Source organism: Pleurodeles waltl, chromosome 9 (genome assembly GCF_031143425.1).
Source record: "Pleurodeles waltl isolate 20211129_DDA chromosome 9, aPleWal1.hap1.20221129, whole genome shotgun sequence".
Lineage (NCBI taxonomy): Eukaryota > Metazoa > Chordata > Amphibia > Caudata > Salamandridae > Pleurodeles > Pleurodeles waltl.
Window position 1 is genome coordinate 817844753 of NC_090448.1, and position 23378 is coordinate 817868130.

The window sequence follows — 23378 nt, forward strand, 5'->3', positions numbered from 1 at the left end:
GGCACACGCATATCCGGTGGTTAGACGTTGCGCTTGCGCATGAGAAGAATAGATTTCTTATTCGAGCTTGTGGTTCAGTCGAATTGAAGGAGATCTAAATTCGCCATTGGAGCTCCGGTAAGTGAGTCAGGCTCCGTTGTTAGTACATCCTTTAGTTTGTTTCACAGGGCAAGCAACAACGAGGGAGGTGATTTTGGTTCTTCATCGGTGCTGGTGTTGTAGGCAGACGTAGATGAGGTGGTTACCGCGTGATGGGTGGTGGTTACCGCGTGATGGGTGTAGGCATGGCGCGGTCTTGGAGGAAGTAGGGTGGAGGAAACCATATTCAATAAACTGGCCAAACACATGGTTTAACGTTATATGTAATGACCTAGAATAGAAGTAAGCAAAACCGTGGCCACTGAAGCGAATAGTGGAGGAGGGCGTAGTGAAAGTGTCTTAAACTAATGCGCGCGAGTCTGGATGTGGTTGTCGGGACCTCGAGTAAAAGGAAAGAGTCGTAAATATGGATGTGGAAGAGATTCGAAAGTGCAGAATGTGCGGTGTAATGCATCTGATTGTATGTGGGTGGGGGTCCTTGTAACGACTAGGCTACTTTAATTAGAAATGAAACCAAAACGTTGTGGGCCTTTTTCCCCTTTCCACCAATCATTCGGAAGGCGAAGCGATAACTCGCTTATTGTAGTAGAACTCAAACCGCGCTTGTCCTGGATAGTTTAAATCTGTTTTTTTTTCGGTACAAAGGATTCTTAGAATGAAACTTTCTACAAATAAATGTCAAACTCCTCAGTATCCTTTGTAACGGACTTACGTAAGACAATTAGCTGACTAGAGTTCCTACCGCGTTCTGTGGCTGACCATAATGCTAGTTTTTTCCAGCTCATTTTCACTGCAAAAGAAACCGTTCAGAGTATAGATGTTTCTGTGTTTTTGTCGTATCAGTAATTGTCGATTGATCTAGTCATCTGTCCTGTAGGTAGCAGTGTCTGCTAATGTTTTCTTCAGGTGCAGTCTGTAGTTCTATTCTTTGCGTTGAGAACTTCGCTAAAAGACGTATGTGAATGTTTTATTCAATAACATTTTATATCCGCATGGCAAGAGTGTTTAACTCCTAGACGCCACACATAATTTGACAAACAAGCTTGTTTCGATAAGAGACTGAACATTTTGAATTCGTCTTTTTTCCCTCAAAAGCGTATATCCTTAAGCCATGGCTGTGCCAGAAGCTCGTCCCAATCATACGATCTACATCAACAACCTCAATGAGAAGATCAAGAAAGATGGTAAGCTGGGTTTGGGTCCTGACATAGAGGGGAAACCAGCCTTCCTAGCATATTGTCATAATAGTTTAGGTCTTATATGTTGACTGGGTTTTCCCAAGCGTTTTACGCTGAGCTTTTACAGGGTTAATGAAATTAGCATAACGATCCAAACTAAAATTCCAGAAGGAATGACATAGATATGATTGAGTAAACGTTGAAAGCGGTGTCATAGACATGGTGCATACAGCTCGTTATTTTTTATTGCGCATTGACAATTGCTTGAACGTGGACGCGACGAGGATTTTTCGTTTGCCAAAGAGCATCTCTGTTCACTTTATTTTGTTGTTGTTGTAAAGAATACATTGAAATGCCCATCTTTCGGTTGCCTTATCTCATGGTTATTAAGCTAATTCGTAGCTATTTATTGAGACATCTCGCCCCTTAATTAAGGTACTTGTTGTTCATACTTTGGCTTTAATTATGCTTTTTAACTATCTTGTTTGTACATTATAAACGTAGTACCCACGGAAATATGCTATATTAGTTTTCAGTTTTTCAAGTCTAGGCATTTTGAATTAAATAATTTCATCATGATTTCACTTGCACCCTCATTATATCCAGTTCTTTTGCTCTACATACACGTATAGTTTCAGAAGCTTTATACACATAGATCTACTTCCATTGCTTTGTAGAGTGGTTCTGGTGAAATAGTGCGAAAACCTAATTGTGTAACAGACTTTTTTTTCTCTCCTGTGGATCATATCTGAATAAATGGATTCGGTGCGGGTTGAAGTACTGCCTTTGAATGTACATTTTGAGTGTGTCTGATTAAATCATAACTGCGATACTTACATCAATCGCTTTGCGTTGTGCATTAAATAGTTACTTGTATTTTTGTTTATTACCTACCTCCTTTCTGTTTTCTAGTCTTCGTACAATATTATATTTATAGAGCACAGTTGTGCTGTGTGAATATAAGGGCATTAAAGTGATCGAAAGAATGCAGATGCAAACGCAGTACCACAACCCATTCATGCCTTCCAACCTTGCTTTGTGTTACTAGTTAACATGCTGACCTACAAAGAGCCGGTCCTTAAAATCAGAAAGTTCTACCTTACCCAATTAAAGGGGATGTGCTTTGTCATACTTTATAATGTTATTTCTAAGGCGGCAGTGGAGTTAGCAGTATATTGATAATATGGTGATTGATAAGGAATACAAAATGTTTCTTCTTGTGTGCCGCTTATATCTGACATTGCTTTTTTTGGGATAAAACCGTGAACTCAAGCATTCTAACCATGTTATTGTTTTTTATTCTTTTGCTAGAGCTGAAGAAATCGCTGTATGCTATTTTTTCTCAGTTTGGTCAAATCTTGGATATTTTGGTATCTCGGAGTTTAAAGATGAGGGGCCAAGCATTTGTTATATTTAAAGAAGTCAGCAGCGCCACCAATGCTTTGCGTTCCATGCAGGGCTTTCCGTTCTATGACAAGCCAATGGTAAGTACTTCCCCGTCAATGAGTGAATTTCTGGCAAGTGGACGACAGTGAATGAAGATCTTTACTAACATCTCACATTGTTTAGCGCCTCACGCTGATCGTTAGTCATCTCATTTACCAATTAAAACCACACACTATTTGCTTATTGCATTAGTGCTACATATTTGCGCTGGATGTAAACCGCGACACCAAACTCGTTCTGCAGACATTTTCATCGTTAATGGCAACTTGTGAATCAGTATTTCAGTGTCTTATATAAATGTAAATGAACATTAGTGCATCAAAGGCAATTGCCGATATGGCGGTTGGCCTTCCCAACACAAGTAACCGGTTGTCGAAGGGGAAGGGAGAAGCACTTTGCTAAGGGTTAGTTTGCAGTGAAATAAGAGCTCTAAAAATGGAAAGTATTTGATACAATAACATTTGAGATTTGATTAACCTGGCGTTGATCTGTCAGTAACCCAATCGATTTCCAAGTGCAAGTGGCGAGTCTCGTTTATATTGTCTCCGGGCGTTATATATCCGGGGTCATACTCTTTATGAAGATTCTGCGCACTCCACCCTCTTCCAACCACTTTCCCAATTGCCCACAAAGGTCACATACTAACTATGCTAAAATTCTGGTTATTCATCACGTGTAGAAAAGTCTACAATCCAGTTAACTAAAACAGCGGGAAAACTGAAAATACTAGATCCTCCCACTTGCTTTTTACCACTCCCTTAACTGGCAATCCTGCATTTTCAGTTCACCAGTTGTACAACTGGCCTGCATCTGTTCTCACCATCCTAACGATGCCCGACATAATCTCATTGCATGACTAATACCAGAGATGCAATTGCTTAAATCTAGCAGAAGATCTTTTAAAAGGTACTGGGATTAGACTCACGCTGTGAAATCTTTATAAGACTGCAGTCAGAAAGACTAAGTCATTGATCACAAAGCACCTATGAAACTCTTTGGCCAAGTGGGGGACCTTTCGAGATAAATGCACACTTTTCAAACACTCTGGATTCACCTAGTCTGGAAATACAGAACATTTGATACAAAAACTAATCAAGACTTAAGCTCCACGCAAATATTTCTTCCATCAGTACTTTAAGAGTTGGATAAGAGTAGCCTTTCTAATGATAGTTCTGGGAATGTCGCAAGGATTTCTATGTCCTACAAACATTTTTAAGGACCTCCCCATAAATAGTAACGGGTACGCAGGTACCACAGACTTACAGGGGTACACCAGTATGTCAATTTTGGGGTGCAAAGAGTAGCAAGGTAACCAAATTTAGTGGAGAGAGCACATCCAGTGGAAGAATGGTTACCAGGATCCAGTCTAAGCAAAAAGTGGGGATAACCGTTCCCAAAAATGGACCTTCCAAAATGACTGACTCCTGCACCATGCATAAAGGGGACGTTGACCATTTGTTTCTGGGTTGTGAAAATTCAAGTTAAGTACTGAAAGATTCAGGTAAATTTTGAAAGGGCAGAGGGCTGGCGCAAGCTGCCAGACTTAGTTTTCTGAGGTCTAGTGTGAGCAGGCTCTTCGGTTTGACACATTCTGGATTGCCGGCACTCTGTCGTCTCTGTGGGCTTGTATGTCACACATGGTGATCCAGGCATTGAAGGTTTTCACTCCTTGTTTGAGGCTGGTGGCGGTAGTGGGTTGGGGTTACTGAAGGAGTCCACCCAGCTGGTTTCTCAGATTTTGTTCCACCTCCAGTGGGGACGCTGCTCATCTTGGGAGTGGAGGTACGGGGGCTGGAGATGCTGAAATGCTGATGTGGAGGGCGGAGTGATCTGTCCATGTGAGTTCTGTGACATGGCTGTATTTGAAGCGGTTTCTGGAGATGAAAATGGGTTTCAAAAGTGCAAATCAACATTCAAGTGAATGTAAGACACAAACACCCAGTCCAAAAGCAAGCCAACCCAGCCACAAAGTGAATAAAGTTACATGATGAGTTGCCTTTGTTGAACCTTCCCACAGATGGTTCTCTGTAAAGACAGAAGCCACTATTGGCCAAGCGCTCGTCCGTCTAGATTCTACCAACAGAATACATCTGGGGGCGCCCCTTCAGTTTAGAAGCTACAAAGCTTCCAGAACTCTGTTGTAAGGTCACTTAACCTTAACATCTGGACTTCTTTCACCTGCTTTTTAGTCTTGACACTAGCTTCCTGTGGCTCGACTTATCGCTTTCAGACATTGGGCATTGATTGCCCAGACCTCCACACATTGCACATCTTTTCCTTCAGCACAGACTCTGCACTTGGCTCCAATGAACCTCGTTGGTCCAGGTTGGTTATGAACATAACTCCTTCCTTTGAGAACTCCTCTCTGTTCATATAGGTATATGAAATTCCCTACCTCTTAAAGATAATTTGGGCTCCCGGATTTATGGTACTTACTTTTTTAAGTATTCCTGTCTGTTCATCCATTATTTATTTTGGCCATCTTTTTGGTGTTTATCCATGTTTATATTGTGTTTTGAGAATAGAGTTGTAAAATGGTATATTTCTACATTTATTTAACTTAGATATGTACTCATGTGGATGCCAGTCATATTTTAGCACATTAAACAGCTGGATATGGCAAAACACTACCTACAGAGATTAGTGTAATACTACAAAATGATAATATATACTTGTATTTAAGGAAATCTCATATTTTTATTATTTATTTTTTTTACCTTTTTTAAACTCCCCATGCTGTCTGCTTAGCTTTTGCCTGGAGTTCATGCTATACGGCATAGTTTCACAAGATGGAACATTTTCAGCATTTTTTTTCCCTGCTTTTTAAAAATGCATACCGACAGAAAACACTTTTCTATCTGTATTTCTCTATAATAATCGATAAAAACGGAAAACTGTGATCCTCCATGTACCACCACCTCTATTTATGAAGCGCTTTCAAAACCAGTTTGTGCGCACACAACTTATTCTAGCTGCTGGTCGGTATTCTCCTACATAGATGCTTTTATTGTCAAAGCACCCATGTGCACCTTGTAGTTATGAGCACTCGGCGTAGGCGAATCACTCTTGCACATAAACACCACAGTATGGCTGCCCCATACTTGGTCATGGTACCGCAACTGTTCCTGTATCATGTGGCCCAGCAAAAACCTCCAATAAAGCTTCTACTTCGTGCTTGCCGTGGCTCAGTTCAAGGTCAAAAGATGATTTGGGAATATGGCTAGAGTTGAAAAGGAAATAGAACATTTTACTCTGGCATAGATTGGAAGTGCCTTGCAACGTTTGCAGAAAAATGTCCAAAAGCTGCAAATATAAAGACTGTTACATGCCAGTTTAAAAGTATCTAACCCAGCCTCTCATATCTCTCCTCTCCTAATAACTATGTATTTGGTAGTTTGCTGTCTAGGTCTAAGCGTCTAAGATATTACCATGACAAATGGGAGTGTTCCTAATAAAACCAGTCTCTGCCTCTGTGCCGAAACACTTTGCCTTTTCACCAGTCCCGAGTGCATGTTTTGCACTTGAGAATGGTTGTATAATGTGCCTCGTGAACAACTGCACCACGCAGAGTACTGCATGTTGTTGATCGACCACAGTGCAGGGCCGATTTGAATGCATTTAATTTAGTGATCTCATTCCAGTTGGTGTTAATTTGCTTTGATTTCAGTAGTTTTACTTCCCATGAGCAACTCAAATGAACCCATATACTATTAACTAGTGATATTTGTACAAACTATCTTCTGAAAAAGTATTCGGAATTTATCGGATCTGCAAAAACTAGCACAAGTTAATTGTTGACCTTGAGCATAGCAGAATCTTAACTCAATCAGAAGATATATTTTGTGTGCTTTAACAACGTAGGCTATTGTTTTGAGTTTTATACTTGTGGGAAATGTGTGTGGCTCTTGCATGGATCCTACCATGCTCTAAAGAACTAATTATCTGAGCTAAGCCTTTTTTCGTTTTTTTCTTTCTGTTGGGTAGATAGATGTGTGTGTTATATAGTTGTATCCCACCTTCAAGGCCAATTTCCATTAAAATAAAAATATCTAGCCATTACTAGCGAAGTTTACATTCTGAAATATGCCACCTCTTTTGCCTTTTCAGAGAATCCAATATGCAAAGATTGACTCTGATATAATAGCCAAGATGAAAGGAACCTTCGTGGAACGAGTGAAGAAAGAAAAGAAAAAACCCAAAGCTCCAGAGCCAGTTCCAATGAAAAAGGCTGTCCAAATGATGCAAACGGTTGTTGGACCAGTGCCTGTGAGTACCTCCTTTTCTAGGTTCTGTTTCTGTTAATAAAACAATTTGGTGAAAATCAATAACTGTTGTAATGGCGTAGATCAACTGGATGTATATTTAAAAAAAAAAAAGGGAAACAAACAGGTGATGTCTAATGTCATATTGAAGTTATGAGAGATGTTGCAAAGGTCAACATCCGCTTTTTGTTTTTAGTGATTTATAAAACCTGACCCCCCCCCCCCCCCCCCCCATAGATCACCTTATAAATTGTTGCTGTTTAGCCATTGATTTTAGGAAAATCTGCCAAAGTTTGTTATTTTCTAGTTAACAAAGAAGGGTATTCTCTTGGCAATCCTGAAACTGAAAACTGCAGATGATGTTCTGCTTTTACGAAAGGGACTTGTACAGCGCATAGATCATAGTATCTCTTGACTTTTTGGCACCTTTCGTTCTCCTGTGTAGACTCGTTCTGCAGTTATGGGTTTCCCTGACTGTATGTCTCAGTTCGGCGATAGGAGCAACTGTCAACCTCATTTGGGCGAGAGGAGGAATAAACTGCCTTTTCCCCAGCCCCTGTCCCCGCACCCAAGTGTGGGTGGTGGGTTATCACATGACTGTTTTGCATAGGATGGTATTATAGAATTGTACAGATTATACCTAACCTATAGGAGAACTTAAAATTCTGAAGTAGTTTTGTCCAAGTCCTGGCACCTTTATACCAGGTCCAGGCAACCCATACTAGTAAGTGTTACAGTATCTAGTCGAGCAGCCAAGACTTATCTAGGAGGAGTGTGGAGCACTTGCAAGAGCACTGTAGTTACACAGTAACTTATCACACATGAAAGGAACCACTCAGTGTTGCAAAAAATAATGCTCCTTTGTTGTAGTAACACTGAATTAGAATACTGTAGGCTACCCCCCCCCCCCCTCCTCCTCCTCCTCCTGGATGTAAGTATACACAGACCAGTAAGGAGGAGTGAGCATAGAAACATTAGAAATAGCAAGTGTCCTATTTTTGTCGGGCAGGGGAGGAGTGGAGGCCAACCATATATTAAAGAAAGTGGAATTCGAAAATGGTCCCCCCACCGGAGGATATGTAGTAGTTAGCCAAGGGCTGGGATAGTATGGAACCCCAAGAGGGAAAAACAATATGAGGCACCCCACATTTTAACAAATATACATAAGAAGCATTAAATAGACAGTTAATTGAGGTCGAGTCAGAAATATTAGACATACTAGACCCTCTGGGAACCGAGCCAGCATGAATTAAATGATCATATTTAAGATATACCCGTCAGGTAGTCTCTCTCATCACGCTTCAGTTTGCGTGCTTTCCTCTGCGTAATTTCTTCCTGAAATTTAAGTAATACTTCCTCCAAAATTTTATAGTTTTTTATCAGTGGCTTCTTTGAGATTCAAACCCTCAATTTCTTTTTCTAATATGCCAATCTCAACCTGTAATTGATTTACTTTCCTCTCAGCATTTGTGATTAAAATATCCATAAGTTTCATAGAGCTAGCAGTTAACTCCTTATCCCATAGTACCAACAAGACAGCATCCAAATCATCGTAAGTAGGAAAAATCTGAGATCTCTGGCCACGGGGGATACGGTTGAGTTTCTTATATTGTTTTAAAGTTGCCCCGTCCCACCATTTCGATAGTTCACTCTTTTTCAATTTCTTCAATCTTATGAATTTGTTCTTTAAACCCTCCTTCTGTACATGTAGATTGCCACAGGCTGTATTATGAAATGTGCCCCACTCCCCCCCCTGGCTAGGCTGTCAAACAATTCTTCTGCTAATTTAGCCATTACCACGATAGAGTAATTCAATATTAGGGTCAAAACCGAGCAGCCCCCTCACAACTAATAATTTCCACTAATGGGGTGTATTAACGAGGAAAGCAGGCGCTCAGGATTCTAGTCAGCCCTTATATACTACTAAATGGGACACCTACATAAGGGAAACACCCAACCCTTAAAGGTTTAAATAAACCCCACAATTCAAGAAAAACAACCCCAAGGGGTGTGTATCTAGAAGAACCCCGGTGCCCAGGAGGGCAGAGGTAAGTTACCTGGTCGTCCCATAGGCTAACCTGGGGGCTTGAAATTGGGACAATGCAACAATAGGACCAGGCCGGTGGAACCCAACAGTGGATTCCAGATGAAGAGGACCTGTAAGAGAGAACTTTGTCCAGTCCAGGAGGCAATGCCCACCATTCTGTCGGTGAAGGTCTTGGTCGATGATAGTGAATGAAGTCCAGCTGCACAGTCCAGGAGCTGCCCCTTGACAGTTCCTGGATTGCAGACTGGTCAGGAGGCCCACCAACAAGCAAGCTAACTGAAAATTTGCAGGACTGAAGAGGACCAGCAAAGTCCTCTGGACTCGACCCTTGGAGGGAAGTCCTAGCTGGCCCTAAAAAGACAGCCAGCAGAAGCAGTCTGAGCCCCTACAAGCAACCCACTGGCAGTAGGCACAATAAGTCTGTGTTGCCCAGGCAGCACCCCTTAAGAGGAGTCCTACATCGTTGGAGCAGCTGAGAGGAGACTGTTCCTGCAGAGGTAGAGTGGGGGCCCAGCACCATTTGGAGGTGGACGATCCCTTGGAGTATGAGTCAACAAGCCATGGTTGCTGCAACAGTTGTGGTGTACAGGGATTCCGTCTTGGAGGAGGAGACAAGCGCTCTGTCTCCCAAGTAGGACAGAAGGCAAAGAGGACCCAGTGGACCACTCTGAACCACCACTTGTTTTGGAGGTCTGCAGACATTTTGCAGGGGCTCCCTTGGGTGGCATAATACATACTGCAGCCCATGGGTGGGGTCCCCCTGGTGTACCAGTACCCTGGGTACGCAAGTGCCACAGGCTCACAGTGGTACACCTGTATGGCAATTTTGGGGTGTAAAGAGTAGCAAGGTGACCAAATGTAGTGGAGAGAGCACAGCCAGTGGAAGAATGGTTACCAGGATCCCAGTGTAAAGTCTAAGCACACTGATAACAGACAAAAAGTGGGGATAAATGGCAAAAAAGGGACCTTCCTACACAATTGATTTTTATTTTTTTTATTTTTACAGATGTACTGCTTTCTTGATGTATATGAACTTCTTGTCCTCAGTTGCTCCAATTTTATAGTATCTTAGCAGTTGTTCAGCATTACCTCTTCATCGCCTCAGTATTGTTTGGGTGCACTTTCTTACATGGTATTGGGTGGGGTTTTGACCTGGACAATGTAGATCCAGTGAAGGGTCTGAACTTCTGGTCTCATGATTTTAATTGGGTCTGGCCTCTGATCTTGAGAGCAGTGGGTGGTGCTTCGGACCTTTGCTCCTTGGTTTGATTATTTGGAACAGCTGGTATCACAGCTCTTAAGTTCCTGCTCTTTGAAGAGACTTAGACCTATAGCGACAGCCCCTTCATGGGACTTACATTGGGGTTAAAAGCCCTGCAAGAAGAGCCTGTGGGCCTTAAATTCTTGATCCTCAAAGTTGTCTTTTTGGTGGCAGTTTCTTCAGCTAGGTGGACTAGTGATCTGGTTACCTATTTAAACTCAACCTTTTTTGGGAATTTTGGCAGATATGGTGATTTTGAGGGCTCGCGCTACTTTCATCCCCAAGGTCTTATTTCCACGAGTAGGTGGAGGTGGTCCTCATCCCCACTCCCAATGCGGATTCCTGCATCGGAGTCTTTGTTACACGTCTTGGGTGTTTTTTGGACCGGTGACCAGCTGTCTGAAGCCCTCTATTTCCACAGTTTCAGTGGATCAAGCAAGCAGTTAAGTTAGCTTTTAAGTCTCGGGCAGGTGCTGAAGTGTAGTGTTCAGGGAAGATAGGGGCGTGTCCACTTCCTGGGCTGCTTTTAATGTGGTCTCTATGGAGAAGATTTGCAATACGCCACATGCACTGCTACTCTTACTTTTATGGAGCACTAGAGGTTGGAGGTTGGGGTGGTTTCTCTTTTGCCACGTCTGTACGAAACTCTAGTATGATTTGATGTGTTATTCTACATGTTGTTTCTGATGTCTTTATATTAAGGCATCCTTTTTGTGATTCTGGTAGGTTGGCCCTTGTTTGTCTGTCAATGCAGCTGATTCTGACTTTGGTATTTGCTCCTGATCTAAATACTGGGGTGAGGAAGCCGGATGATAAGGTAATGCCCTGGTTACTGACCAGTAATGTTAATTTCTCAGAGTCCTGGTCTTCCTTGTCCCAGTATGGCTTCCCATCACTCCCTGCCCTGTGAGAACTGCCATCATTGTGTTGTGGCTGTGTGATGCAGGATGTGAAATGGGTCGACCTACTCTGGGGAAGGGGAAGTCGGCCAAGATGGAAGGATGGGAAACTAGTTTTCTACCTCCTTTTGACCTCATCATTTAAGTATGGGGGTGAGGAAGACCAGGACTCAGAGTAACGAAGATTACTAGTAAGTAACAAAGGGCATTAACCTTTTCCATAAGATGTGACAAATCATCTTCATACTGTTAGTGGTTTTTTCAATGTGTTTCTGTGGCCAAGGTCTGGATCTGACCTGTCAATACAGTATATGAACTGTCGTAGCCGAAAGCCTGCAGAGTGCCAAATCTTATGTGGTATTTATTTTTTCCTTCAGGGCATGCAACCAGGCATGCAGCAGGGAATGCAGTCGATGAACCAAAATCCACGGATGATGCACATGCAAGGACAGCCTGCTTACATGCACCCTTCTGGTATGATGGCAGGAATGGGCCCTGGTCAGATGGGTCCTGGAGGCATGCCTCCCTCTCAAATGATGCCTGGTCAGATGCCGCTTATGCAGCCGGTGAGTGCTTCTTTGGGTGCTAAGTATATTTATTTTTCTCTCCCCTTCCTTCCTACTGTTTATAAAATGTCATGTACTTGGCAGCCTAGTTCTAGTTCGCTGGTTTTGTCCGCAGGTTCTGTCTACTTTTTGTATACCCTATAGAATTTCTTTTAGCATTAACTGGTTTTGTAGTAGGATAGTTGAACCCTTTGTGTGGGGTCAGGCCACTACATAGTCGGATGTCAGCCTGAGAAAAGTTGATTGTTTCATCCAAAAAGTCAAAATGTCCCATTCTGACGTGGGAGCCAGCAAACATGTCAACTTTGACAAAAGTTGATTTCTTTTCTAAGTCCCATCTCAAAATGATGCTATAGCAGCTCCAGCGTTGACATGCATTCTTCACTGCATGTGCGTATGAGTACTGATGCAGCAGCCATTTTCTCCATCCAAGCAAAAGCTATCAAGGTCCTCATGCCCACAGGAAGCAGAGTTTTGATCGCGTTCTCTGCTCAGACATGCCCAGCGTGCTCAACTTGCGGGTGGAATTCTGCGAAGCTCAGGAAGTGTCCCACTCTTGAGGGCATGAAGCAACAGGCCTCAGCCCATGCAGCAGGTGAAGCCTCAAATCAAATAAAAATCAAATCAGGATTTATAGAGAAATAAATGATCAACATAGTGTTTTTAGCTGTAGCCCAAAACACTTCATGTTGAATAATTACTTCTATGCTATTTATGTTGCTGTGATGCTTGCTGCAGTATTCAGCTAATAATGGTTCAGCTGTATCATTTTAAACGTTTACAAGCTTGATCATAGAGCTGAACAGTCTGGTTTGCGTGAAATGCACTGCACTAGTTTTAAATCTGTACTGCAGTGGGATTGACTGAAATCTTGCAAACGGTATGATTGACTCAAATCCAGCAGTTATCCAAATGATGTTTGCCTTTTAAAGTACGATGGGTTGTGTGAAGCAGAAAGTGCTCATGTTTTCTAGCTAGGGGCCTGTTAGAATGTATGTCATAATGTGACTGGTAACCGTGGGTGGATGTGAAGATAAATGCTTATTTTAAACGCTTCAAATAAGAAATGTATTGATGTAGTAAGTTAGGAACAAATGATATAGCTGTTCATTTTTGGGTTTGAGCTGTTGACAGAATTGACTGAGCTTTCCTGTCTCTCAGTTCATGCTGTATAATCTACCTGCTGACTAATTTGCACTGTTTTTCTTTTGTTTTTTTCCTAGCTTGAGAATCCACCAAACCACATTCTATTCCTTACCAACCTGCCTGAAGAAACAAACGAGCTAATGCTTTCTATGCTTTTCAACCAGTAGGTTTTTTGCTTTGTTTTCTTAAAACTTTGAATAGCCATGATCCAGGTGTTGCATGTTCATGTTGGCATAGAAAATACTCCAGTCCTCAAGCCTTGGAGTTAAAATATTGATTGTTTTCATCACCCTGGCTAGCATGTTCATGTTTAGTCTCTGGCACATTCTACATCCCTTCTTCAGTAGTCACCGGCCCAGTCTTTTCCTTGGCAGTTATATAATTAACCCCAATGTTGTCTTGTGTTTTTATCTTGCACATTCTCCATTCACTTTATGCTGTGACCCATGCTTAATTTGTGAAACAATAACTGCCGGGGCCCAAAGTGTTATTCTGAAGCCTGAGGCTGGCGATTCTGAATGTCAGCATGCCAAATACAAAGAATCCATAGTCTTTCATCTGTAATCCACCATCAGACGCGCCCTGACCCCGACGCTGTGTGCCTCTTGTCCTCGCCTTTCCTGTAAACATGGGGTCTTGCTTCTCTTCTTTGCCTTGCCTGAAAAATGGTTGAACAGCAATATGGGTGGACTTTTCACTGCAGAGGGGCCTGCGTGTCTGTTGGGTGTATGGGGAAAAATTACATCATGCTGTGCAAAACCATGTGATGATGGTGTACAGTTGTATTGTGTTGCCTCCAGTGGGGTGTTCTGGGGTTCCATAACCACCTTTTTGCGAACCTTCATACAGGGTCGGGAAGTGGTTGTTCCCAGGTCTAAACACCCACCTGTTTAATAGTGTAAACTAACTTCTCTCCATTCAATACCCACCCTGGAAAAGATTGGACTTTTACCCCTAGAAAGTACAGAAGTAAAAAGGATTTTAATTTGCAAACAGCAACGGATTTTACCATGAGCCTGTACAATTTATCACAGTTAAATGGATTTCACAAGTTTTCCATGAGTTCGGTTTTCCTGTCTCCTCCTGTAAATTCTTGTGACTTCCTTGACTTGTTAAATCTCCACCAGTGCAAGGACATATACCTATGTGGGCGCGTTAAGAATATCACTTGGGGCCCTCACTGGACCACTTCTACATGAGATGGTTACAACTTTTCCTTAGATGCCAAATTGTTGTGGTGCATTGAATGGGAATCCTCAAGGGGTTCCACATTCTATAAAGTACGTGGGCACAGTCAACATGAAAATGTTTGTTCTGCCTAGTTAAGTGCAGCTGTTTTCATTAAGAAACATGGAGTCCCTTAGATCTTCGTGGCATACAAAAGTGTGAAGACAGTCTGCGACTATAATGAAAAGTTATGGAAGCTAAATCCTTTTTCTGTTGCAGGTTTCCTGGATTCAAGGAAGTACGTTTGGTACCAGGCAGGCACGACATCGCCTTTGTGGAGTTCGATAATGAAGTACAGTCCGGAGCGGCCCGTGATGCACTGCAGGGCTTCAAAATCACCCAGAGTAACGCCATGAAGATTTCATTTGCTAAGAAATAAAGTTCTTGACTACTCCCCAATGTCGCTGTGGGGGGTAGGGGTGAAGAAGGCTCCAAGTTGGCTTAATTGTCCAAGCCGCTAATGACTTGTTTTTTTTTGTTTTTTTCAAAGCTGTTACTCGTGCACCTACTGTTAGATACGATTTGTTTTGTCAGGTAAGTTTAGTTTGTTTCCCTAGATTTACGTTCAGAGAATAATGTTAGCACCCATTCCCCCACACGTTAAAATTCCAAACCACCTAGATTCAGACACAAGTCAAATGTTTCTGTCGAATATGTTCCTCATGCTGAAGATTAATTCCAGGTAAACCATTGTGTAATCGTTCCTGTCCTGTGTACTCAGCGGTATTTGTACGAGTGTATAGCGTGGTTGAAAGCAGCTGTAAATTATTTTTTAAAACTGTGCTTAAGCATTGCACCCAGAGTCTGCCAACCAGACACTACACCTGGAGCTTCTCTTGAATAAACGTTTTTATTTACAAATTGCATTTGATTCTTATTGGGTTGGGCTTCCCTGGACGTCGAGGTCGGTAATCGTCAGCACACTACTTTTTAAATTGTGAGTTCTGCCGAATGTATGTTGGAACAACATCTGCCGGAACAACGAGGTTGGAACAACGACCTCGTTGTAACCACTAATGCCTTTACCACGTATGCCTTAACAACGATTTTTCGTTGTAAAGGCATTCCTGGTAAAGGCATTAGTGATAGGCATGCAGTGTTCCTGCATACGTTCCCCCCTCGCCCCCCCACCCCACCCCTAAAAATTACCGCGACCCCCCTAAAACTGCCCCAACCCCCACTTCCTCCCTAAAATTACCGCAACCCCCACCCGTCCCTGAAACTTAAAGTACCCCAACCCTCTGCCCCTAAAACTGAAAATACCCCGACCCACCCCCGCCCCAGAAAACTAAAACCCCGCCCCACTTACCTGAGTTGTCGTCGCGTCAGCCTCCTCAGCCGACTTTGTGCCTTAACCACGCATGTGCGTTGTTCAGCACATGCTTGGGTAAGGCACAAAACAAAGTCGTGGTTAAGGAAAGCGTAGTTCCGCTTTCGTGGCCCACGACTTCGTTGTTCCGGAGTCGGCCTTAAGGGCGTCTCCCGATGAGTAGGATTACAATGGAAGGAGAAGAACGCTGCTATGATGTGACGTTCTGCAGGGAAAAAAAACGTATTTTCAGATTGTTTTGGACCATTCTTTTTCACGTTGATGATTAGACTTCCAGCGGTTTGAGAATATACAGCTAGGCCAGTGGCAGCTTTATGTACATGGTCTTTCGGGATCATAGTCGAAGGGCATCATGGTTGTAAGTCCATTCTAGCTATTGCTTTAATACTCGGGTGGAGCATATGTATTGATACTGTAGTGTGGTATGTTCTAGGCTTGTTAAATATGTGAATTTATTTGGATATTTTACCATCCGCAGTGTGACTAATTGGCTTTAAATAACGGTAGACGTGTAAACTCCACAGTACCACAGATATCGACATTGTATTCGGTCAGAAGTCGTGAGTCAATGGCTCAACTATAGCTATTGTTATTTTGGGGTCTCATTTTAATCAAAGGACTCGGCTATTTTCATTCTAGGGTTGTGATTGTCACGGTTGACCATAGTTAAGTTGAGCCGTAACGCCACACCGCACTTTTTTTTTTTTTTTTTTTTTTAATTTCATGTTCTGAACGTTCTGCAGTTAAATATCGCTGTGACAGGACTTTTCTTCAAACCGTACCTCAGAGCTCATCCAGGTTTATCAACCTGCAATTCTCTAGCTTCCATTCTTCAAATACACATGTAGCGCTGTTTGCAGTTAAGTGGCAAGCCCACATCTTTTAAAAGTGCTTTAAAAAAAAAATAAGGTCCAAAATGAACTTCCAGCTGTATATTTTCTTTAAATGAATGCTTTGCTTTCAAATAACCTATCGGTTTGAGGATTCTACCGAGTTACAGTGAGATGCTTAGGACCATAGTGCTCCCAATTCTTACAGACCCTTTTGACAAAACTTTGACATGGTTATTCACTCCTTCTACACCCAAATCCCATTTCCCACCTGCCCATGAGAACTTCAATACAGACAATGCCCCTACACCAGACCTTCGTCCGGGTGTATTGTTTGCGTCTATTTTTTTTAAAGTATACTTGACAGTCCACCTTATCTGCTATGGTGGGGGCTAATTTTGATATTAGTTTTCTACAGATTTCCCTTCTCTCCAACATAATTAGATAAAACGACAGCTTACTGATAACCTTACTCGGCTTTGTGAGCCCGTCTGTGTTCCCAAGTGTCAGTTTCTATGCTTAACTTCAAGTTTACCAGTAGGATGTCACTCCTAATCTTGCCTACTTCTTCCCATTTTTGAATCCCGGGTAATCCACGAACATGTGGATATCATCCACCATTTTTTGTCAACACTTCAGAAACAAAGCTGAATAGCCTTTCACAGTTTCAAGATCTTTTTTTGGTGTCCAGTACACTCTGTTGAGTGAGAACAGATGGTTCCTTCTTAAAATTGCAGGTTCAGGTTTTACTGTGCTATAAACAGTACACATTGATGCTTGCCAAAAATCTTGGGCCTGCAGCCTCTGCAGGCATTCTCGGCAGATCAGTATTGGTCCATACACTCCAGCATCAGGTAGTACTGTAATTAAACCTTTATTCTATGGCTGACCTTACATCAAATGTTCTTCTAACGCCTTGTTGTTCCCATCCTTTATCTTCACAGTTCTTGACCAGATGTCAAGTTATATATTTAAAAACTAGAGATGTTCCCCCGGGTTTCCCTCTGCAGGCTGTCCCAGCAATCCCAAACCAGAGAAAATCTACGACCCTGTGAGAGCCTTGTTTACCTGCCTTATCTGTGCCCAGGTGAAAGCCATATCCCGTAGAACCTTTAGCCTCATCTTTTTGTGGAACTTGGATTTTCCTTGTCACCGTCCAACAGTGCCTTAAGCAAGGGGCTAACTCTCGGGCCTTCTTTCGAAATTAAACACCTGCTGTTTCAGCTGGTATGCCCGTTCATACAGCTTGAAGTCTGGCAGTGATAATCCACTCTTTTGCCTCCAGCAAAACTTGTTCCAGAAGATCTTTAAAACTTCCACCCTCCCTGATGTCCAAATAAAGGGATTTACTATTCCAGGCATGTGTGGCTGTAGATACTCATGCTTAGTATAATCCCGCCATCTAGTGTTGGTCTAGAAAGTGTGCAAGTGAAAGTGTCTTTTGAGCCACAAGGTAGAGTGACACCTCCTGCGGTTAATGGGCATTGGCTCCATTATTAGATTGCTTTCTTCTGCTGTCTGTTTTGTACATGTCCTGTGCTCCCCTGATCCCCTGCGGCTATGACATTGGTTACTTTCCTAATACAGTCTGTGTAGTTTTGCTTGCTCATCTTTCTCTTTATGGTACTGCATCAGTGTCCGATTTGCCCCGGTGCCTTGAGTCGACTGCTGCACTGTTGTACCTTTTAACCCTTGGAGCAAGATTCATTTTCAACATTTCCCCTGAGTATGAGTAGGCAAACTGTAAAGCCTACACATCATTCTGTTCAAAGGAGATGCTTAGAGATGTCTTGACGCAACACTGAAGAAACACCAGGCCTCTTTGGCTTGGAGGATCCAGAATAGGTGGTACCAGCACATCTATCTGCTGCTGATGAGGGAACCTTCTCTCCTGAAGACAAACTGCTCTGGTTCTGACATGGAGATTAAAGACATCCCTCCTTGGCAATCGGAGTACCGTGCCCCGCCCCCCCCCCCCCCCCCCCCCCCCCCCCCTTTCCCTCCAAGCACAGCATCCTCCACTTAGAATCACCTGCTTTCCCTTGATTGACCAGGGTGGAACTGACTGGCCATTTTGGATGCGCCAAGTGTTGATGCCAAAGAAACAGATTCAACAATGTCCCTGACTCAAACCAGCAGACCCATAGAGCTGAAAGCTGTGGTGTCTACAAAGTTGGCCTTGAGCCAAAACCATTGGTGATGAAAAACTTGGTGTTAGGTTTGAAGTCTGAGCTCGGTGTGCTCATGCCACCTTGTACTGGGGGTGCGTGTTGGATTGGCAGTAACATGGGTGTAGGGGGGGAGAGATTGGCAGTAACATGGGTGTAGGGGAAGCGAAGATTATACATCTAGAGGCTGAGTTGCAGCCAGAACAGAATATCACTTAAGAAAATACTTCTCAATGCATTGATATCTGATGTACTTCGGTTCTGCATGTTAATGATACAAACATTTTGACCAGACTATCTTTTTACAATTTTGCTTTAGGATGTCTTACATTTTTTTTTTTTTTTTTTTAATATTTATGCTTGCAGGACACCCTAACTACCTCATTTTGTTCACTTGAATGAACCTTTAAATAAATGCTTGCTTGTGTGTTTAATAATGTTTGTGTTGAGTCCAGTGCTACTCTTGACCAGGGGGGCACATGTAAAGGTCAGGAGGCTGCATTTTGAATATCACTGCCTTAGAGGACGATTTTTATTTTAAACTCTTCTCAGAATCTGTTGCAATATCGGTCAATGTTAAAAGGAATGATCTGACATACAAGATATTTTCAATGATACTGTTAGCTCTAGGTCGTCACACCCAGGGTAAATTCAAAAAGTACACACCATCCCCTGTTGAACCTCCTACATGTGTCAAGGGGCAGCTTCCACTGGATTCTCCAGTTCCACATACCGTAAGAGGGCTAACTTGAACATTTGGCGACACGCCCCAGATAGAGAGCAAGTAAATACGTGGAGCAGGGAGAAGGGTTGCTCTACAATCTGCTAAACCAGTAGTTCCCCACGCAGTGTACTGCCAAAGCCAGCTGGGAGTGCTGTGGTTGATGAGCAGAGTCCATAATCTCCGTATCAAGTTGGCGTGTTCTACAAAACTGCCAATGCTGCACACTTTATAATAGCTGCTAGATACCAGTATGAGCACATGCGTAAAGAATGGGGAGCAGAAGTATCGGGATACAAAAGACTAGCATTGACCAAGATAATAGGTCCTGCAGTGTGGCTAGTGGGAAAAAGGTGTAAATGGGTGGCTGGGGGTGTGACACTGGTGGCACACACACGGTGAGAAATGAGCAGAAAACTCATGCACGAACAGGGCAAGAAATGGGCTGAGGCACAAAGAGCAAGAAATGGGCAGAGGCAGAAACTGGACAAGAAACAAGTAGAAAACTGGGCAAGAAACAACTAGAAAACTGAGAGGTAGAAACTGGGCAAGAAATGAGCAGAAAGGCACAAACTGAGGGCAATAAATTTACAGAGGCAGAATTAGAGGACAAGAAACCAGCAGAAAGGCTCAGAGAGCAAGAAACTAGCAGAAAATGGGCAGGAAGACACAGGGCAGACTCAGTGGTGCAGCTCATAAAACACAAACATCCAAGCTCTTGAGGAGGCCTAACTGCTCTGCAGCCAAGGACGTAATGGTTATGTCCTTGGACTGGCTTACCTGGGGGTGCGCTAGCACTCCTCCTACACCCCCTCCACCCTTTGAGCCTTGCCTCGGTGCCCCCAGGGCAAGGATTGAAGAGAGATTGCTTCCCCTTACACCCCTCTCTCCCCCCCCCCCCAGTATCTGATGTCAGTGTCAGCACACCGACCTAATCGGAGACCTACACCTCTGCGCTGGACAAAATATTTTAGGGTTTTTCTGCCCCTAGGGTGGGAAGAAACCACTTGGGCACCAGGGATTTGTGTGTATGTTTTCTTTGGGGAGTGGGGGGCAGCCCCTTGGGCAAGGGTCGTTCCCCATGGGGGCACATTACTGTTGCCCATTTCTGCACCTCTTGGGGGCAGATTGGCCTATTTTTGGAAGGTTCATCAGCCCCCCCAGAGACCAGGGAAGATTTTTCTGCAAAATAAGAGGGTGTGGGTATGGCCATACCCCGACCCCAAATAAATGGGGCCACAGTTGTTCTGCCCACCGGTGGGCAGATGGGGCAATTACCCAACTCCCTGGAGAGGGTGGGGGTCAGAAAGCCTACTAGAAGCCAGGGAATTAAGAAGAAAAAAAATAGTGGGCTCGTGGCTACCAATCAGTTTGGGCATGGTTGTACCCCCACCCCAGCTGAAAAGGGTGACAGTCTTTCAGCTCTCCCCCGCACACTAAAACATCGTATCCCACGGCAAGCAAGGAGACATTTGATTATTTTGGGTTTTGGTTTCGCATTTGGGCCATGAGAGCTTGTCAAACTCTCAAAATCGTCCCACTTGGAATGGTGAGGGCTCCACTTTTTTGGATGCTGCCATGTAGAAAAATCCACAAGACCTAGACACATCAGAAAACTAAAGATCTGGGTGAGTCCAGGGTGGCGTGCTTCACATGCACCCCGCACCATTTTCTTACCCACAAATGCAAACCTCCAACTTTGCTGGAAATCACACATTTTTCCCACATTTTTCTCATGGAACCTTCCGGAATCTACAAAATTCCTACCACCCAGATTGTCGCATCTATACCAATAAAAATTCTGCCCTACTTGTCAGCCTAAATTTTTCTTTTTTTTATTATTATTATAAAACTGCCCTTATGGACTCTCTTTTGTTCCCCCCTCAATTTCGACGTGTTTTTGGCTCTTCCCTGTCACAGGCACTTGGCACATCTACACAAGTGAGGTGCCATTTTACCGGTAGCCTGAGGGGAACGTAGGGTGGTATGAAATGTGCACGTCACACCTCCCTGGATTCCCTGGGGTATATCTTGGTTTCAGAAATGTTTGGGTTTGGTAGGTTTCCCTAGATAGCTGCTGAGCCCGGGACCAAAAATGCAGGTTCCCACCACCCACAAAAACAGGTAGTTTTGTATTTAATAATTTTGATGTGTCCACATAGTGTTTTGAGGCATTTCCCTGTCGCTGGCACTAGGACTACGCCGATCAAGTGAGGTTCCATTTTTATCGGGAGACTTGAGGGAATGCTGGGTGGGAGGAAATTTGGGGCTCCTCTCAGATTGCAGAACTTTCTGTCACTGAAATGTGAGGAAAAAGTGAAAAATTGAGGGTTGCAAAGGATTCTGGGTAGCAGAACCTGGTGAGAGTCCCACAGTCACCCCATCTTGGATTCCCCTAGGTGTCTAGTTTTAAAAAAATGCACAGGTTTGGTAGGTTTCTCTAGGTGCCGGCTGAGCTAGAGGCCAAAATCCACAGCTAGGCACTTTGCAAAAAAACAAAAAAAAAAAACCTCTGTTTTCTTTGGGAAAATGTGATGTGCCCACGTTGTGTTTTGGGGCATTTCCTGTCGTGGGCAGTAGGCCTACCCACACAAGAGAGATACCTTTTTTTATCAGGAGATTTGGGGGAATGCTGGTTGGAAGGAAATTTGTGGCTCCCCTCAGATTCCAGAACTTTGTCACTGAAATGTGAGGAAAAAGTATTTTTTTGTTTTGGCTAAATTTTGAGGGTTGCAAAGGATTCTGGGTAACAGAGCCTGGTGAGAGCCTGACAAGTCTCCCCATCCTGGATTCCCCTAGGTGTCTAGTTTTCACAAAAGCACAGGTTTGGTAGGTTTTCCTAGGTGCTGCCTGAGCTAGAGATCAAAATCCACAGCTAGGCACTTTCAAAAGAAAACATCAGTTTTCAATGTAAAAATATGTCTCCATGTTGCATTTCGTGTCGCAGGCATGACGGCCTACGCATGCAAGTGAGGTACCATTTTTATCGGGAGACTTGGGGGAACACAGAATAGCAGAACAAGTGTTATTGTCCCTTGTCTTTCTCCATATTTTGGCTAATTTCTTGGTCTTCTCCAGGGGAACCACAAACTCTGGGTACTTATCGAATCCCTAGGATGTTGGGGAAAAAAGACGCAAATTTGGCGTGGGTAGCTTATATGGGCAATAAGTTATGAGGCCCTAAGCGCAAACCTCTCCAAATAGCCAAAAAAAGGCCTGGCACCTGAGGGGGAAAAGGCCTGGCAGCGAAGGGGCTAAACAGCAGAAAAGGCATGATGCATGCTGTTGATCAATGGAGTAAGAATGGTGCCAGCAAATAGTAAGGCTGTGGGTTGGCTGAAGCCCATGATGAGATACAGCGTGTCTCGGTTTGAGGCAGCGCAGGCGTGCCATCCTAGAGTTAAGACCTAAAAAACTACTTTCAGCGTGTTTTCATTCAGCTCTGAACAGCTGGACATCCTTGCAGCAGCATATCACAGTTTTGGGAACCATTTTTGAGCAAGCAGGAACTGAAATAATGTTCAACCCCAGTGACCGGAAGAGAAAATGCTGAATGCTGCAGTGTTGTGCAGTATACTGAGAATAACTTGGTTCAGGCTGGATGTGAGGCAGGCAATGCTAATTAGTTGGGCAGCTCCTGCTGCCAGTGTAAGACTGGTGTCACTTTTTCAAATAACAAATATGGTACATTAAAACAATGCAGTATTTTCTTTTTTATAGATTGTCCTATATCATCCCTTTTTAAGTATGAAAGTACAGAGATTGAGCCTATACTCACCTTGCCTAGAAATAGATAAGTAAAGCTAAATAACTAATCAAGGTGTGTTCACCTCCGGTCATTGCATGATAAATGCAGGTCACATAGGAATATGGTTAATTTCATTGCTGTTTTGAACAAAGCAAGGCTGTGCAATTTCCTGTAATCTGTCAGTCTCTCCCTCTGAAACAAACACTTAAAGGGGTGGCGGCTTGGTGACATTAGTGGAGGCAGCATAGTGTGTCCTGCTCGCTCAGCCTCAGGGATCAGCTGGTAGTGCATGAACTAATACAATCACAAACCCCCCTAAATGAGATGGACTTCTTTAAAGTGTGCATAGCGGTTGAGATTCTGCTGCTCCAGTTTAAGGAGGAAGTCAATCGTGAGGAAGTGGGAACTATTTGAGCTAACTGCATGCACCTACATTGCGTACCAGCTCCT

The 23378-nt window shown here is 43.3% G+C and overlaps 1 protein-coding gene across 2 annotated transcripts; it reads left to right on the forward strand.

Annotated features, from left to right (window-relative positions):
* The first annotated feature begins 2 nt into the window (after positions 1-2).
* On the forward strand, positions 3-14995 carry SNRPA (small nuclear ribonucleoprotein polypeptide A). 2 transcript variants are annotated; one of them, XM_069208105.1, is made up of 7 exons: positions 3-117; positions 1195-1283; positions 2589-2761; positions 6831-6989; positions 11570-11758; positions 12982-13067; positions 14351-14995. In XM_069208105.1, exons 2-7 carry the CDS (start codon positions 1211-1213, stop codon positions 14508-14510), a joined length of 840 nt encoding a protein of 279 aa, XP_069064206.1. In that variant the 5' UTR covers positions 3-117; positions 1195-1210; the 3' UTR covers positions 14511-14995. The 2 variants fall into 2 exon arrangements, with proteins under 2 accessions (XP_069064206.1, XP_069064207.1); XM_069208106.1 differs by lacking the exon at positions 3-117 and adding an exon at positions 219-237.
* The last annotated feature ends 8383 nt before the right edge of the window (positions 14996-23378 follow it).

Excerpts from the sequence above, each read along its gene's own strand:
- SNRPA (XM_069208105.1), top strand. The coding sequence starts at position 1,211 with ATGGCTGTGCCAGAAGCTCGTCCCAATCATACGATCTACATCAACAAC. Across the intron at positions 6,990-11,569 it reads CGGTTGTTGGACCAGTGCCT|GGCATGCAACCAGGCATGCA; the intron begins GTGAGTACCTCC and ends TTTTTCCTTCAG. Across the intron at positions 11,759-12,981 it reads AGATGCCGCTTATGCAGCCG|CTTGAGAATCCACCAAACCA; the intron begins GTGAGTGCTTCT and ends TTTTTTTCCTAG.